The sequence below is a fragment of the Mauremys reevesii genome, unplaced genomic scaffold (genome assembly GCF_016161935.1).
Source record: "Mauremys reevesii isolate NIE-2019 unplaced genomic scaffold, ASM1616193v1 Contig2, whole genome shotgun sequence".
Classification (NCBI taxonomy): domain Eukaryota; kingdom Metazoa; phylum Chordata; order Testudines; family Geoemydidae; genus Mauremys; species Mauremys reevesii.
In genome coordinates this window covers 3,083,773-3,102,136 of record NW_024100826.1, presented here as the reverse complement: position 1 = coordinate 3,102,136, position 18,364 = coordinate 3,083,773, and the positions used below count along the sequence as shown (strand labels likewise).

Genomic DNA, 18,364 nt, shown 5'->3' with positions numbered 1-18,364 from the left:
ACTGTTTGCTTACGATCGTGCCCACTATGAGCTAGGCTCTTTCCAGACATTTGAGGATGCTCCCTGTCCAGTATATTACAGGATTTAGGGGAAAGGAACAAAAATCGATTTTGCATAAAAATCGGCAAGATTCATTATAGGGAGCACCACAGAAGTGAGTTTTTGAGACTTAAAGTGAGAAGGGTGGGGGGTCTTATGGAGGATTTCAAGTATGATGGGTTGATGCATGGGCTTTTTTTTATTTAAGTTAAGTTTAGTAAATTTGTTGCTAAAGTTTCAAGCTCAACAGAGTGAAAATTACCTCTAGTGTTTTTTCAAATTCGGAGACTCTAGGACAGGGGTAGGCAACCTATGGCATGCAAGCTGATTTTCAGTGGCACTCACACTGCCCAGGTCCTGGCCACTGATCTGGGGGGCTTTGCATTTTAATTTAATTTCAAATTAAGCTTCTTAAACATTTTAAAAACCTTATTTACTTTACATACAACAATAGTTTAGTTATATAATATAGACTTATAGAGAGAGACCTTCTAAAAACGTTAAAATGTGTTACTGGCATGCAAAACCTTAAATTAGAGTGAATAAATGAAGATTCGGCACACCACTTCTGAAAGTTTGCCAACCCCTGCTCTAGGAACACACGCAGTCCAGTGATAGTGACCGCAGACACAATGCCAAATACAAAGTCTTACCTGTACTGCAAGTTTTATTAGAGCAATAAGTTACAAAAACCCATGTCACAGCCTCAAAGATATTCTAGGGTCCGTTGGACCTCTCAATAGGTGATCATCGACAGAGGGATGGTTCCTGTTGGGGTCTTCCCACTTTATCCAACCAGGGAACTCTTTTATCTTGTTCTGACCTAACACCTTATGCATATGAATGAGGGTTTCAACCCTCTTTTCCTTATCTGTATTTCCACAACACATCACCACTCTGACTGAATTGGCCTTGTCATCACTGGTTCTCCACTTGTAAGGTAACTCCCTTCTTTTCATGTGCCAATATATTTATGCCTGTAATTTTCACTCCATGCATCTGAAGAATTGGTTTTTTACCTACAAAAGCTTATGCCCAAATAAATCTGTTAGTCCTTAAGGTGCCATCAGACTCCTCATTTTTCATAGGTTGTTTCTTAGTTCCTCTTATTCTCATTAGCATCTATGCACAGCATATACCCTGTGGTCAGGACAAGACATTCCATGATTTTACAATCAGGTGTCTTGTGATCCTGGACAGTACCTTTCAGTTTATTGCAATAATATAGTTTTTGTAACATTACCTGTTGTCACATCTTTTACACCAATCTTGTGATCTTCCTGGCATAGAAAAACAGGAGTACTTGTGGCACCTTAAAGACTAACAAATTTATTTAAGCATGAGCTTTCGTGAGCTACAGCTCACTTCTTCGGATGCATCCGAAGAAGTGAGCTGTAGCTCACGAAAGCTCATGCTTAAATAAATTTGTTAGTCTTTAAGGTGCCACAAGTACTCCTGTTTTTTTTGCGGATACAGACTAACACGGCTGCTACTCTGAATCCTGGCATAGAGTTATTCCTAGATCACCCACTTACGTCAGGTGTTCTTAAGCCTTTGGCCTAGTCTGGCTAAACTGAAATCTTACAGGTCTCAGTCTATATGCCTTGTGTTCCAGGCATGCTTTACTTATATACCTAATACACTCTCATCACTCCTAAATACTTGTCAATCGAATACATCTATACGACTGCAATTTAAATCTATTTATCATATGTTGATTATATATGGAATGGCATATGAATTGACCATAACACCACATTACACAATAATAAATGGATGATAAAATGAACTAATTGGCTACAGGGGCCACATGGAAGAAGACACTTAAGTTTGTTAGAGGCTGACAAGCAGCAAGAGTGGGAACATTTGCAGAGTGAGAGGTGAGGGAGAGATACAAAACTTGACGAGAGGTGTGATGAATGTGGGGATTTTAGTAATAGTTTTGATTCCCATGCATGCCTCAGTTTCTATCTTGGCTTTGTATTACTATGCACTGATTGTAAGGGGGAGGGATGATGTGTTGACTCAGCAGCCTGGTTGGAGTCATTAACAAACTGAGTAAAGTCTTCATATGTCAGTGGACGATCTGAAGTACAAATGGCCTGGATGTTCACACCTAGCTACCATCAGCAAGAGCAGGAGCGGGCAAACTTCTTGGCCTGGGGGCCACATCAGGTTTCCGAAATTGTATGGAGGGAGGGTTAGAGGAGGCTGTGCCTCCCCAAACAGCCAGTCATGGCCCAGCCCCCACTCCCTATCCGACCCACTCCGCTTCTCGCCCCCTGATGGCCCCCCCTGGCACTCCTGCCCCATCCATCCCCCTGTCCCCTGACCGCCCCCAGAACCTCTGCCCCGACTGCCCCCTGCTGCCCCATCCAACCCCTCCTCTGATTCCTGGCTGCCCCCTGGGACCCCTGCCTCATTTAACCACCCCTTCTCCCTGTCCCCTGACCACCCCCATAACCCCTGCCCCTGACTGCCCCCCGCCCCATTCAACCCCCTCCTTCCTGACTGCCCCCACCGCCCCATTCAACCCTCCCGTGCCCCGACCCCTATCCACACTCCTGTCTCCTATCACCCTGAACTCCCCTGCCCTCTATCCACACACCCCTGCTCCCTGCCGGGCTTCCTGGAGCTGGCAGTGCCACCAAGAGCACCAGAACAGGCAGCCATGCCTTCCAGCTGGAGCAAGCCATGCTACCAGGCAGCAGAGAGCACCATGTCAGACCGTGGCTCTGCAGCTGCGTTGCCTGGCAAGAGCTCACAGCCTCACTGCCCAGAGCATTTTGCCGGCGTGAGCTGAGGCTGCAGGGGAGGGAGGATAGCAGGGGAGGGGCTGGGGGCCACATCTGGTCAACAGGCTGTAGTTTGCCCACCTCTGAGTAAGAGGAAGGAGATCCCCCTCCCCACCCGTTTGCAGAGAGGCAGAGCAGAAGCAAAAGAGCAGAGCAGAACAATAGGGTGTCAAGTGGGTCTGTTAAGAGCGGAGCGCACAGGTACAATGCTCACACACCTGGGATAAAAGAGACAGAGAGAGAAAATGTGAGTATGTCTACACTACGAGATTATACTGATTTTACAGAAACCGTTTTTAAACAGATTGTATAAAGTCGAGTGCACACAGCCACACTAAGCACATTAATTCGGCGGTGTCCGTCCATGTACCGAGGCTAGCGTCGATTTCCAGAGCGTTGCGCTGTGAGTAGCTATCCCATAGTTCCCGCAGTCTCTTCCGCCCATTGGAATTCTGGGTTGAGATCCCAGTGACTGATGGGGCAAAAAACATTGTTGCTGGTGGTTCTGGGTACAGCCTCACCTCTCCCTCCGTGAAAGCAGCGGCAGACAACTGTTTTGCGCCTTTTTTCCTGGGTGAACTGTGCAGACACCATATGACGGCAAGCATGGAGCCTGCTCAGCTCAAGACAGCAATCATGGACGTTTTAAACACCTTGCGCATTCTCGTGCAGTCTATGCTGAACCAGGACCTGCAAAACCAGGCGAGGAGGAGGCGGCGACGAGAGTGATGAGGACATGGACACAGAATTCTCTCAAACTGTGGGCCCCAGTGCTTTGGAGATCATGCTGGTAATGGGGCAGGTTCTAGCCGTTGAACGTCGATTTTGGGCCTGGGAAACAAGCACATACTGATGGGACCGCATAGTGTTGCAGGTGTGGGATGATTCCCAGCGGCTGCGAAACTTTCGCATGCGTAAGGGCACTTTCATGGAACTTTGTGATTTGCTTTCCCCTGCCCTGAAATGCCAGAATACCAAGATGAGAGCAGCCCTCACAGTTCTCAAGTGAGTGGCGATCGCCCTCTGGAAGCTTGCAACGCCAGACAGCTACCGGTCAGTTGGGAATCAATTTGGAGTGGGCAAATCTACTGTGGGGGCTGCTGTGATGCAAGTAGCCAAAGCAATCGCTAAGCTGCTGCTATGAAAGGTTGTGACTCTGGGAAATGTGCAGGTCATAGTGGATGGCTTTGCTGCAATGAGATTCTCTAACTGTGGTGGGGCGATAGATGGAACCCATATCCCTATCTTGGCACCAGAGCACCAGGGCACCCACTACATAAACCGCAAGGGGTACTTTTCAATGGTGCTGCAAGCACTGGTGGATCACAAGGGACGTTTCACCAACATCCACGTGGGATGGCCAGGAAGGGTTCATGACGCTCGCATCTTCAGGAACACTACTGTTTAAACGGCTGCAGCAAGGGAATTACTTTCCCAGACCAGAAAATAACAGTTGGGATGTTGAAATGCCTATAGTTATTCTGGGGGAACCAGCCTACCCCTTGATGCCATGGCTCATGAAGCCATACACAGGCAGCCTGGACAGTAGTCAGGAGCTGTTCAACTGTAGGCTGAGCAAGTGCAGAATGGTGGTAGAATGTGCATTTGGACGTTTAAAGGGACGCTGGCGCACATTACTGACTCGCTCAGACCTCAGTCAAACCAATATCCCCATTGTTATTGCTGCTTGCTGTGTGCTCCACAATCTCTGTGAGAATAAGTGGGAGACCTTTATGGCGGGGTGGGAGGCTGAGGCAAATCACCTGGCCGCTGATTACGCACAGCCAGACACCAGGGCGATTAGAAGAGCACACCAGGAAGCGGTGCGCATCAGAGAAGCTTTGAAAACCAGTTTCATCACTGGCCAGGGTACGGTGTGACTGTTTGTTTCTCCTTGATAAACCCCTCCCCCCTTGATTGACTCATTCCCTGTAGGCAACCCACCCTCCCCCTTCGATTACAGCTAGCTTTCTAAGGAAATAAAGTCACTCTCGTTTAAAAATCATGTATTCTTTATTAATTAATTATAAAAAGAGGGAGAGAACTGACAAGGTAGCCCGGGTGCGGTTTGGGAGGAGGATAGGAGGGAAGGAAAAGGCCACTAAAAAAATTTCAAAATAATGACAACCTTTTGGTTGGGCTGTCCACTGGGGTGGAGTGGGTGGATGCACGGAGCCTCCCCCCATGCGTTCTTACACGTCTGGGTGAGGAGGCTATGGAACATGGTAAGTGGAGAGGGTGGTTATACAGGGGCTGTAGCGGCACTCTGTGATCCTGCTGCCGTTCCTGAAGCTCCAACAGACACCGGAACATGTCAGTTTGATCACGCAGCAGCCCCAGCGTTGCATCCCGCCACCGCTGATCTTCCTGCCGCCACCTCTCCTCACGGTCGTCCCTCCTCTCCTCACGGTCACTGGCATCTTTCCTGTACTTTGATACCACGTCCTTCCACTCATTCAGATGAGCTCTTTCATTGCAGGTCACTTCCACGATTTCCAAGCACATTTCGTCTCGTGTCTTTTTTGTTCGCCGCCTTGTCTGAGGTAGCCTTCGGGACGGAGGAGGGAGGCTTGAAAAATTTGCAGCTGCAGGAGGGAGGGGAAAAAGGGAGAGAAGTATTTTAAAAGATATATTTTACAAAACAATGGTTATACTCTTTCACGGTGAACAACACTATTCACCTTACATAGCACATGTGATTTCAGTACAAGGTCGCATTTTGCATCTTAATATTGAGTGCCTGCAGCTTTGGTGTTAGAGATCACAGACGCAGGTCCGGGCAGCAGAATTTGGCTTGCATGCGGCGATGGTAAGCCATTGTCTTTCGGGTTCTGCAGCCTTCATATATTCAGCGTCCTCCTTTCCCAAATACCAAGCAAAGCCCCTTGAGTGCTGCTTCTTTCCTGTTCATGTGCAGCAGCAGAACCCCCCCCCCCTCCAATTCTCTGGGATGATCGCTTTACCCCTCCCCCTACCGTGTGGCTGATATCATGGAAGATCCCTGCTAGGGGCCCCCGCCCCAGCGTGGCTGGTAGCAGAGAAGATCCCTGATAGCCAAACGCGAAAAAGCTCAGCGCCAATCACCCCCCCCCCAACCCCCCCACTTGGCTAACTGCAGGGAAGGATTTTTTTTCAGCCACAGGCAAACAGCCCAGTAGGAATGGCCATCTCTGTCCCCTTAATTAAATTCCCGTATTTCAACCGGGTTACCATGAACGATATCACTCTCCTGAGGATAACACAGCGAGATAAAGAACGGATGTTGCTTGAATGCCAGCAAACACCGGGACCATGCTCAGCTAGGCTTTGTCATGCAATGATACCAGATTACTTGCTACATGCATGGCGTGGTCAAGTGTCCTACCATGGAGGACGGAATAAGGCTGCCCTGCCCAGAAACCTTCTGCAAAGGCTTTTGGAGTACCTCCAGGAGAGCTTCATGGAGATGTCCCTGGAGGATTTCCGCTCCATCCCCAGACATGTTAACAGACTTTTTTCCAGTAACTGTACTGGCCGCGAATGCATCCCAAGTCCTCAGAGCAAATTAATCATTAAAAAACGCTTGCTTTTAAACCATTTTTTATATTTACAAAGGTACACTCACCAGAGGTCCCTTCCATGGCTTCATGGTCTGGGATAATGCCTTGGGAGGGTAATTCCATCTGGGTCAGAAAAAGCTCCTGGCTGTTGGGGCTAACGGAGTGCTGTGTGCTCTCTGCAAGCTCGTCCTCCTCTTCTTCATCGTCATTTTCCCCATCTGCAGAATCCTCAGGCATGGCTGAGATTACCCCCCACCTCGGAATCCACGGGCAGGGGTGGGGTAGTGGTGGCGGAGCCCTCTAGAATTGCATGCAGCTCAGTGTAGAAGCGGCATGTGTGCGGCCCTGCCCCGGACCTTCTGTTTGCTTCTTCGGTTTTCTGGTAGGCTTTTCTGAGCTCCTTAACTTTCCCTGAGTCCCTGGTGTGGCCTCTCTCCATCATGGCCTTGGAAATTTTTTCAAATGTTTTTTCATTTCGTCTTTTGGAACAGAGTTCTGTTAGCATGGAATCCTCTCCCCATATAGCGATCAGATCCAGTACCTCCCATGCGATCCATGCTGGAGCTCTTTTTCGATTCTCAGACTGCATAGTTACCTGTGCTGATCAGCTCTCCACGCTGAGCAAATGGGAAATGAAATTCAAAAGTTCACGGGGCTTTTCCTGTCTACCTGGCCAGTGCATCTGAGTCCAGATTGATGTCCAGAGCGGTCACAATGGTGCACTGTGGGATAGCTCCCGGAGGCCAATACCGTCAAATTGCGGCCATAGAATCTCAGAGTTGGAAGGGACCTCAGGAGGTCATCTAGTCCAACCCCCTGCTCAAAGCAGGACCAAACCCAACTAAATCATCCCTGCCAGGGCTTTGTCAAGCCTGACCTTAAAAACCTCTAAGGAAGGAGATTCCACCACCTCCCTAGGTAACCCATTCCAGTTCTTCACCACCCTACTAGTGAAAAAGTTTTTCCTAATATCCATCCTAAACCTCCCCCTCTGCAATTTGAGTCCATGACTCCTTGTTCTGTCATCAGGTACCACTGAGAACAGTCTAGATCCATCCTCTTTGGAACCCCCTTTCAGGTAGTTGAAAGCAGCTATCAAATCCCCCCTCATTCTTCTCTTCTGCAGGCTAAACAATCCCAGTTCCCTCAGCCTCTCCTCATAAGTCATGTGCTCCAGCCCCCTAATCATTTTTGTTGCCCTCTGCTGGACTCTCTCCAATTTATCCACATCCTTCTTGTAGTGTGGGGCCCAAAACTGGACACAGTACTCCAAATGAGGCCTCACCAGTGCTGAGTAGAGGGGAATGATCACATCCCTCGATCTGCTGGAAATGCCCCTACTTATACAACCCAAAATGCCATTAGCCTTCTTGGCAACAAGGGCACACTGTTGACTCATATTCAGCTTTTCGTCCACCGTAACCCCGAGGTCCTTTTCTGCACAACTGCTGCCCAGCCATTCGGTTCCTAGTCTGTAGCAGTGCATGGGATTCTTCCGTCCTAAGTGGAGGACTATGCACTTGTCCTTGTTGAACCTCATCATATTTCTTTTGGCCCAATCCTCTAATTTGTCTAGGTCCCTCTGTATCCTATCCCTACCCTCCAGCATATCAACCACTCCTCCCAGTTTAGTGTCATCTGCAAACTTGCTAAGGGTGCAGTCCACACCATCCTCCAGATCGTTAATGAAGATATTGAATAAAACCGGCCCCAGCACCGACCCTTGGGGCACTCCACTTGATACCGGCTGCCAACTAGACATGGAACCATTGATCACTACCCGTTGAGCCCGACTGTCTAGCCAGTTTTCTAGCCACCTTACCGTCCATTCATCCAGCCCATACTTCTTTAACTTGCTGGCAAGAATACTGTGGGAAACTGTATCAAAAGCTTTGCTGAAGTCCAGAAATAGCACATCCACTGCTTTCCCCTCATCCACAGAGCCGGTTATCTCATCATAGAAGGCAATTAGGTTAGTCAGGCATGACTTGCCCTTGGTGAATCCATGCTGACTGTTCCTGATCACTTTCCCCTCCTTTAAGTGGTTCAGAATTGATTCCTTGAGGACCTGTTCCATGATTTTTCCAGGGACTGAGGTGAGACTGACTGGCCTGTAGTTCCCTGGATCTTCCTTCTTCCCTTTTTTAAAGATGGGTACTACATTAGCCTTTTTCCAGTTATCCGGGACCTCCCCCGATCACCATGATTTTTCAAAGATAATGGCCAATGGCTCTGCAATCTCATCGGCCAACTCCTTTAGCACCCTCGGATGCAGCCCATCCGGCCCCATGGACTTGTGCTCGTCCAGCTTTTCTAAATAGTCCCAAACTACTTCTTTCCCCACAGAGAGCTGGTCACCTCCTCCCCATACCGTGCTGCAGAGTGCAGCTGTCTGGGAGCTGACTTTGTCTGTGAAGACAGAGGCAAAAAAAGCATCGAGTACACTAGCTTTCTCCACTTCCTCTGTCACTAGGCTCCCTCCCTCATTCAGCAAGGGGCCCACACTTTCCTTGACTTTCTTCTTGTTGCTAACATACCTGAAGAAACCCTTCTTGTTACTCCTAACATCTCCGGCTAGCTGCAACTCCAAGTGTGATTTGGCCTTCCTAATTTCACTCCTGCATGCCTGAGCAATACTTTTATACTCCTCCCTGGTTATTTGTCCAATCTTCCACTTCTTGTAAGCTGTTTTTTTTGTGTTTAAGACGAGCAAGGATTTCACTATTGAGCCAAGCTGGTCGCCTGCCATATTTACTTTTCTTCCTACACATCGGGATGGTTTGTTCCTGCAACCTCAATAAGGTTTCTTTAAAATACAGCCAGCTTTCCTCGACTTCTTTCCCCGTCATGTTATTCTCCCAGAGGACCTTGCCCATCAGTTCCCTGAGGGAGTCAAAGTCTGCTTTTCTGAAGTCCACAGTCTCTGTTCTACTGCTCTCCTTTCTCCCTTGTGTCAGGATCCTGAACTCGACCATCTCATGGTCACTGCCTCCCAGGTTCCCATCCACTATTGCTTCCTCTACTATTTCTTCCCTGTTTGTGAGCAGCAGGTCAAGAAGAGCTTTTCCCCTAGTTGGTTCCTCCAGCACTTGCACCAGGAAATTGTCCCCTACACTTTCCAGAAACTTCCTGGATTGCCTGTGCACCGCTGTATTGCTCTCCCAGCAGATATCGGGGTGATTAAAGTCACCCATGAGAACCAGGGCCTGTGATCTAGCAACTTCTGTTAGTTGCTGGAAGAAAGCCTCGTCCACCTCATCCCCCTGGTCCGGTGGTCTGTAGCAGACTCCCACCATGACATTACCCTTGTTGTTCATACTTCTAAATTTAATCCAGAGACTCTCAGGTTTTTCTGCAGTTTCATACTGGAGCTCTGAGCAGTCATACTGCTCTCTTACATACAACGCAACTCCCCCACCTTTTCTGCCCTGCCTATCCTTCCTGAACAGTTTATATCCATCCATGACAGTACTCCAATCATGTGAGTTATCCCACCAAGTCTCTGTTATTCCAATTACATCATAATTCCTTGACTGTGCCAGGACTTCTAGTTCTCCCTGCTTGTTCCCCAGGTTTCTTGCATTTGTGTATAGGTACTTAAGATAATTTGCTGATTGTCCCGCTTTCTCGGTCTGAGACAGGAGTCCTCCCCTCTTGCAGTTTCCTAACCCTAATCCGAAATGGCAATACCGATTTCAGCGCTACTCCCCTCGTCGGGGAGGAGTACAGATATCGGTATTAAGATATAAAGGGCCGATATAAAGGGCTTCATTGTGTGCAGGGTTAATTCGGTTTAACGCTGCTAAATTCGGTATAAACTCAGTGTAGACCAGGCCTGAGTGTGCCAAGATGGCTTCTACAGTTGTATACAGTAGAACCTCAGAGTTATGGACAGCAGAGTTACGAACTGCCCAGTCAACCACACACATGATTTGAACCAGAAGTACACAATCGGGCAGCAGCAGAGACAGGGGGGAAAAAAAGGTAGATACAGTATAGTACTGTGTTAAACATGATAAAGGGAAAGCAGCATTTTTCTTCTGCATAGTAAAGTTTCAAAGCTGTATTAAGTCATTGTTCAGTTGTAAACTTTTGAAAGAACGACCATAATTTTTGTTCAGTTATGGTGTTTGTAACTCTGAGGTTCTACTGTAGGTTCTACTTGGTGGTGTCCAGTTTGAACTGCCTTAACTGTTGCCTTCCTTTGCTAACCTGAGGACTTTCAGATTCTTTTCCAGGTGACTAATGTATTGTTACCTTGTTTTGAAAATGCTGCCTGATACTGCAAATACTTACAGGAAGCATTGCACACTGAAGGAATAAAGGACAGCTCTCCCATAGGGGTCTGGTTTGGCTGGATTCAGTCAAGAGAGCCATGGAGAGAGAGTGGGATTGACCGTGTCCAAAATCACAATTTCAGAGTCTTGGAGGATGCAGGCCTGCCCTGGGGAACTGTGTGGATCTCGGCACACTAAAAGGGGGAGGATGTCACTCCCAAGGGACTGGTTACAGGCAGGGACATGGACCAGACAGGGAGAGATACAAACTTGACAAGAAGCTACTTTGATGTTTAAATGATTTGCACTAATGGAACATGGTGGATTTACGAACTTAGTAATGGAACCTAGACATAGGTAATACAAACTTTGTAATGCTTCATCCTTGACCTCTGGCCTAACTGAGGAAACATTACAAAGTTTGTCTTGATTAATCTTAGTCTACAGTGGTCAGTAAGGGTTTGGTCTCCTGAGCAGTTACAGCATCAGGAAAATTATTATCAGTGTCATTAGAATGAGAGACCTGAGGAGTAGATGAGAAAATTTGCAATTTACCACAAGTTCCCTTTTTAACAAATCCACTAAATAGCTAAACACTCCCACAAACACTGAAATACAAGAGCAAATAGAGTGAGTGAGTGCAGAGTGTTTAGCTCAAGGAATCAATCCTGAACCACTTAAAGGAGGGGAAAGTGATCAGGAACAGTCAGCATGGATTCACCAAGGGCAAGTCATGCCTGACTAACCTAATTGCCTTCTATGATGAGATAACCGGCTCTGTGGATGAGGGGAAAGCAGTGGATGTGCTATTTCTGGACTTTAGCAAAGCTTTTAATACAGTTTCCCACAGTATTCTTGCCAGCAAGTTAAAGAAGTATGGGCTGGATGAATGGACGGTAAGGTGGATAGAAAACTGGCTAGATGGTCGGGCTCAACGGGTAGTGATCAATGGTTCCATGTCTAGTTGGCAGCCGGTATCAAGTGGAGTGCCCCAAGGGTCGGTGCTGGGGCCGGTTTTATTCAATATCTTAATTAACGATCTGGAGGATGGTGTGGACTGCACCCTTAGCAAGTTTGCAGATGACACTAAACTGGGAGGAGTGGTTGATACGCTGGAGGGTAGGGATAGGATACAGCGGGACCTAGACAAATTAGAGGATTGGGCCAAAAGAAATATGATGAGGTTCAACAAGGACAAGTGCATAGTCCTCCACTTAGGACGGAAGAATCCCATGCACTGCTACAGACTAGGAACCGAATGGCTGGGCAGCAGTTGTGCAGAAAAGGACCTCGGGGTTATGGTGGACGAAAAGCTGAATATGAGTCAACAGTGTGCCCTTGTTGCCAAGAAGGCTAATGGCATTTTGGGTTGTATAAGTAGGGGCATTTCCAGCAGATCGAGGGATGTGATCATTCCCCTCTACTCAGCGCTGGTGAGGCCTCATTTGGAGTACTGTGTCCAGTTTTGGGCCCCACACTACAAGAAGGATGTGGATAAATTGGAGAGAGTCCAGCAGAGGGCAACAAAAATGATTAGGAGGCTGGAGCACATGACTTATGAGGAGAGGCTGAGGGAACTGGGATTGTTTAGTCTGCAGAAGAGAAGAATGAGGGGGGATTTGATAGCTGCTTTCAGCTACCTGAAAGGGGGTTCCAAAGAGGATGGATCTAGACTGTTCTCAGTGGTAGAAGATGACAGAACAAGGAGTAATGGTCTCAAGTTGCAGAGGGGTAGATTTAGGTTGGACATTAGGAAAAACTTTTTCACTAGTAGGGTGGTGAAGAACTGGAATGGGTTACCTAGGGAGGTAGTGGAATCTCCTTCCTTAGAGGTTTTTAAGGTCAGGCTTGACAAAGCCCTGGCTGGGATGATTTAGTTGGGTTTGGTCCTGCTTTGAGCAGGGGGTTGGACTAGATGACCTCCTGAGGTCCCTTCCAACCCTGAGATTCTATGATTCTATTGTGATCACTCACATTTCCTGCTGTGAAGCCTTCTCCCTTATCTTCATTGTTACAGTCACCAGTGGATTTCATTGTGGCATTTCCAAGGCATGCAGGCTGGGATACAACTTTTAAAGGTGTTACGCTGATGCCCACTGGGGTTTTTATTTTTATATATATATGTATGTATGTGGAGGTTTCAACCCCATTTCCTTATTTGAACTTCCACACTTCACTATATTCAGGGTGCCCTGTTTTTCATAGGTTAACTTGTTAGTTCCCCTTATACTCATTACAGTTTACATTAATCAGTCACCATAACTTGATGCCCATACAGTAGAACCCTGTTTATTTGACCCTCCCTTAACTGGCTTTCTGCATTTACTGAACACCCAGGACTCCACTTTTGATTATTTGATCTGGCCCTGGTCCCAATTAGACTGGATAAACGGGTTCTACTGTATTTGCAAAAATCTCCAAAATACTTTAACTGGTACATTACTGTATATATTTCCTAAATATCAGCAGTTAATACATCTGTTCATGTGACTGTCTTATCTTGTGACATTGTCACACATAGGCTGATGTGAGAAGCTAACTAATCTTTAGATCGGAGGCCTTGTTTGGATAAGTTAAATATCTTGCTGGTCTGAGGCACGTAGGCCCAGTATTATAACATTAATTAATGTTTATATTTCACTTCTACATCCTGAATATACCTGATAAGTTTTATCCTTGGCTACAGACCTAAAGAGGACCAATCCCTGTGGGTATCAGGAGTTCAGGTTCTGACACCTGTTACCCTATATCTCTGACACTGACAACAAGGATGCAGAGTTAGCAGTGGTAGTTATGGAAAAGCCATCAGAGGGTAACCAGTGGCCTGAACCATGTTTAAAATAGTGATCTAAATGTGATAATTTTTTAATCTGTCTGCATCAAATGGCTTTTTATAGTGCTTATTTACCACAGTATATCAGCACTAGCATACTATTAAAATCATATTCATATCCTATTCTCTGAGCCTTTCAGTCCTTGCAAAAGAACAAATGTGAGCACAATATTTCTCAGATTATTGAAGAAAGTATTTTGCCAAGTGACTTGTTCTAACTTCTTTAATCTGATACAGTGAATGAATTTATCAATGAATTGTTCCATTGATGTTTTTGTTTTCCAGGCCGTGACAGCCCTAGTGAAGAACTATCCTAAACACATGGTTTCCTCCATGCAGCAGATCCTGCCGATTGTTTGGAATACACTTACAGAAAGTGCAGCCTTATATCCTTTTTCCTTATGGTGTGTGGTTTAAAATAGAGTAAAAGAGCTCTTGAGGCGTCTCATAAGAAGAAAGCAATTGTACACAGATCTTGTACATAGCTGTAGGCAAATTGAATAGCAATCGGTTTACCATGACAGACAGGAAACAAAAGAAACAATTAGTTATATAAGCCTCAAATAACTTACTGCCCTTACTGTCTTACCAACTAATTCATAAATTTTTAAAACCAAAATGGACCGTTGTGATCAATAGTCCAAGAATTTCACTCAGTAATTCCTGCATCTTGCCCGTTAACCTGTGGTTAAACTAGAGCATTTCTTCTAGAGCCGGGGTGTCAAAGTAATTTCATAAGGTGTGCCTGATGTAACATCTTGCCACTTGGCTCGTGCCAATTTTGCTGGATTGCTGTACAGCAGACCTGGTTGGTCTTGAAATTCATACTAATGTTACTCACTGGGATTGGACCTACCTTCATGTAGGCATGAGGAGGGGACCGTGACAAGTCGATTATGGTCATTCTAATTAAAAAAAAAAAAAAGGCTTGTCTACATGGCCTCAGAGTTTGCACTATGGGGGCTATGATTTGTAGAGTATTGCACTCTGTCTCCCCTGTGTGGACCCTGCTGGTGTGTACTAAATGTTTCTTCATGTGCATTGATGTAATCCTGTTTCAAACACAACTACATCAGCAGGTACTACATGGGGATTTAAAGCACAATACACCGGTGTGCCCTCAAATCACACCCCAGTAGTGTGAATTCTGAGTGTGTGTAAACAAGCCTGAAGAGTCATGGGAAGTCTGTGGCAGGGTGGATTTGATTTAAATCAAGATTTAAATCACTAGTCAGGAAGACTCTATGTAATCATGGTTTTCTACATAAAAGTGCATTCTTGTTGGTTGTTATAACCTAAATACATATTCTTCACAACTCAGAGATAGATGTAGGTTTCATTTTTAGAAGGTACACACTATACATTTTTAAACAGTGATTTATTTTGAAAACTTTTCAGATTAGTTTTACAGCTATATCAGAAAATGAATAATTGGTTATTTCATTTACCAAAGGTAATTGAAGCAGATAGTTCACCTCCCAATGACGTCATAAATATCTCCAGTTCAACAGGCTGATCATTAATATTTGGAGGATTTTCTTGTCATGCTGTATTAGGAGGAGAACATCACCAGACAGACATGTACTGTATATACTTGTTCATAAGCTGAATTTTTTTTAGTAAAAAAGGGAAGCACCAGAGAAAGGGGGCCGGCTTATGAATGGGTATAGTGAGGGAGAGGTGGGACACAGCCTCTCCCCCCAACAGAGGAAGCAAGGAGAGGCAGTACAGCGAGCAGAGCCAGAAGGGAAGAGGCAGGGCAGAGTCTCTCCACTTCTGGCCATGCTGCTCCTCCTCCCAGTCTCCGAAGCAGCTGCAGCTCCGGGACTGGTAGGCTGCAGCTGTGCCGCTCAGCCCAGCCCCGCCCCACAGAGCAGGCTGTGGCCGCGCCGCCCGGCCCGCCAGAGCGAGGCTGTGCCACCTGGCCCAGCCCGCTGGAACATGCTGCGGCCACACCGCCTGGTCTGGTAACCCAGTCCGGTGCTTCACACCCTCCTAGTGAAATAGTGTTTCCTAATATCCAACCTAGACCACCCCCACTACAACTTGAGACCATTGCTTCTTGTTCTGTCATCTGCCACCACTGAGAACAGCCGAGTTCCATCCTTTTTGGACCCCCCCTTCAGGTAGTTAAGGCTGCTATCAAATCCCCCCTCACTCTTCTCTTTTGCAGACTAAACAATCCCAGTTCCCTCAGCCTCTCCTCGTAAGTCATGTGCCCCAGCCCCCTGATCATTTTCGTTGCCCTCCGCTGGACTCTCGCCAGTTTGTCCACATCTTTTCTGTAGTGGGGGGCCCAAAACGGAATGCAGTACTCCAGATGTGGCCTCACCAGTGCCGAATAGAGGGGAATAATCACTTCCCTCAGTCTGCTGGCAGTGCTCCTACTAATGCAGCCCAATATTCCGTTAGCCTTCTTGGCAACAAGGGCACACTGCTGACTCATATCCAGCTTCTCGTCCACTGTAGTCCCCAGGTCCTTTTCTGCAGAACTGCTGCTTAGCCAGTCGGTCCCCAGCCTATAGCGGTGCATGGGATTCTTCCGTCCTACGTGCAGGACTCTGCACTTGTCCTTGTTGAACCTCCTCAGATTTCTTCTGGTCGAATCCTCCAATTTGTCTAGGTCACTCTGGACCCTATCCCTACCCTACAGCATATCTGCTTCTCCCCGCAGCTTAGTGTCATCTGTGAACTTTCTGAGGGTGCAATCCATCCCGTCATCCAGATCATTAATAAAGATCTGACCACTGTGCTTGATACCGGCTGCCAACTAGACATTGAGCCTTTGATCACTACCCGTTGAGCCCGACAATCTAGCCAGCTTTCTGTCCACTTTATAGTCCATTCATCCAGTCCATACTTTAACTTGCTGGCAAGTTCTTGGTACATAGGCTGGTTACACTCACTGTTAAAGATGCATCTTATTTCCCATTTGAATTTTTCTGACTTCAGCAGTTACATCTTGCTATGCCTTTGTCTGATAGATTAAGGAGTCCTCTATCTCAGGGGTGGCCAACCTGTGGCTCCGGAGCCACATGCGGCTCTTCAGAAGTTAATATGCGACTCCTTATATAGGCACCAACTGCAGGGCTGGAGCTACAGGCGCCAACTTTCCAATGTGCCAGGGGGTGCTCACTGCTCAACCCCTGGCTCTGCCACAGGCCTTGCCCCCACTCCACCCCTTCCCACCCCTCCCTTGAGCCTGCCATGCCCTCGCTCCTCCTCCCCCCCTCCCCCCGAGCCTCCTGCATGCCACAAAACAACTGATCAGTTGGTGCGGGGAAGGGAAGGTGCTGATTGCCAGGGCTGCCGGTGGGCGGGGTTGCTGGTAGCGGGGTGGGGGAGGGTAGCTGATGGGGAGGGGCTGCTGATATATTACTGAGGCTCTTTGGCAGTGTACATTGGTAAATTCTTGCTCCTTCTCAGGGCTCAGGTTGGCCACCCCTGCTCTATCTGATAGCTTTTCCCTGTAGTTACATGACATCTTAATCTTCTTTTGGATAAACTATACAGATTAAGCTTCTTTAGTAAAGCAGGTTTTCCAGACCATGAAACCTTCTTGTAGCTCTTCTCTGAACCCATATTTCAGTACCTTTTTTTTTTTTTAAGTGTAAACATCAGAACTGGACACCATATTTCAGTAGTATTTAAAGAAGTGAGTGAAGGAATTCCACACTTGCCCTTTTGACTGGAGAGGCTATGGTTCTTCTAGAGATTGCAGAGTCCCAGGCCACTTTATATCAATAGCCCAGGCATGGTCTTTCTCTTCTTTTGTCATAGAATCATAGAACTGGAAGGGACCTTGAGCAATCCTCTAGTCCAGTCCCCTGCACTCAAGGCAGAACTAAGTATTATCTATACATCCCTGACAGGTGTTTGTCCAACCTGCTCTTAAAATGCCCAATGATGGCAATTCCACAACCTCCCTAGGCAATTTATTCCAGTGCTTAACCACCCTGACAGTTAGGAAGTTTTTCCTAATGTCCAACCTAAACCGCCTTTGCTGCAGGGCCAGTGCAACCATTTAGGCGACCTAGGCGGTCGCCTAGGGTGCTGGGATATGGGGGGCGGCATTTTCTTTGGCAGCGACCGTGGTGGCTGGATCTTTGGTGCCCTGGTCACCACCGGCTTTTAGGCGGAGGGAGCTGAGGCTAGGGAGCGCGGGGAGGGCCGCCTGCAGTAAGTAGGGGTGGGGGCGGCATGCAGGGGAACTCCTCGCCCCAGCTTACCCCTGCCCCGCCTCCTCCCCGAGCACGCCATGGTTGCTTCACTTCTCCCGCCTCCCAGGCTTGTGGCACCAATCAGCTTAAGCGCTACAAGCCTGGGAAGCGGGAGAAGTGAAACAGCGACGGGGTGCTCGGAACAGGAGTGAGCTGGTGGTGCCTCAGGGCGGAGGGTGGGGAGCTGCCACAAGGGGGGCACCTCAGGGCGGAAGGGGGGGCAGGGACACCTCAGGGCCGGGGTGCGGGGGCACAAGGTGGAAGTTTTGCTTAGGGCACAAAACATCCTTGCACCGGCCCTGCCTTGCTGCAATTTAAGCCCATTGCTTCTTGTCCTATCCTCAGAGGTTAAGAAAAACAGTTTTTCTCCCTCCTTCTTGTAACAACCTTTTATGTACTTGAAAAAGGTTATCATGTCTCCTCTCAGTCTTCTCTTCTCCAGACTCAACAAACCCAGTTTTTTCAATCTTTCCTCATATGTCATGTTTTCTAGACCTTTAATCATTTTTGTTGCTCTTCTCTGGACTTCCTTCAGTTTGTCCACATCTTTCCTGAAATGTGGCGCCCAGAACTAGACACAGTACTCTAGTTGAGTCCTAATCAGCGCAGAGTAGAGCAGAAGAATTACTTCTCGTGTCTTGCTTACAATACTCCTGCTAAT

General features: G+C 47.3%; 1 protein-coding gene across 3 annotated transcripts in view; it reads left to right on the top strand.

The window, feature by feature from the left end:
• IPO9 (importin 9) overlaps window positions 1-18,364 on the top strand; it is a 183,880-nt gene that overhangs the window by 66,329 nt on the left and 99,187 nt on the right. For all 3 annotated transcript variants that reach the window (XM_039517959.1, XM_039517957.1, XM_039517958.1), the window contains one exon: window positions 13,769-13,869. In XM_039517959.1, the coding sequence (XP_039373893.1) occupies window positions 13,769-13,869 (101 nt within the window). The remainder of the gene's footprint in view (window positions 1-13,768; window positions 13,870-18,364) is intronic.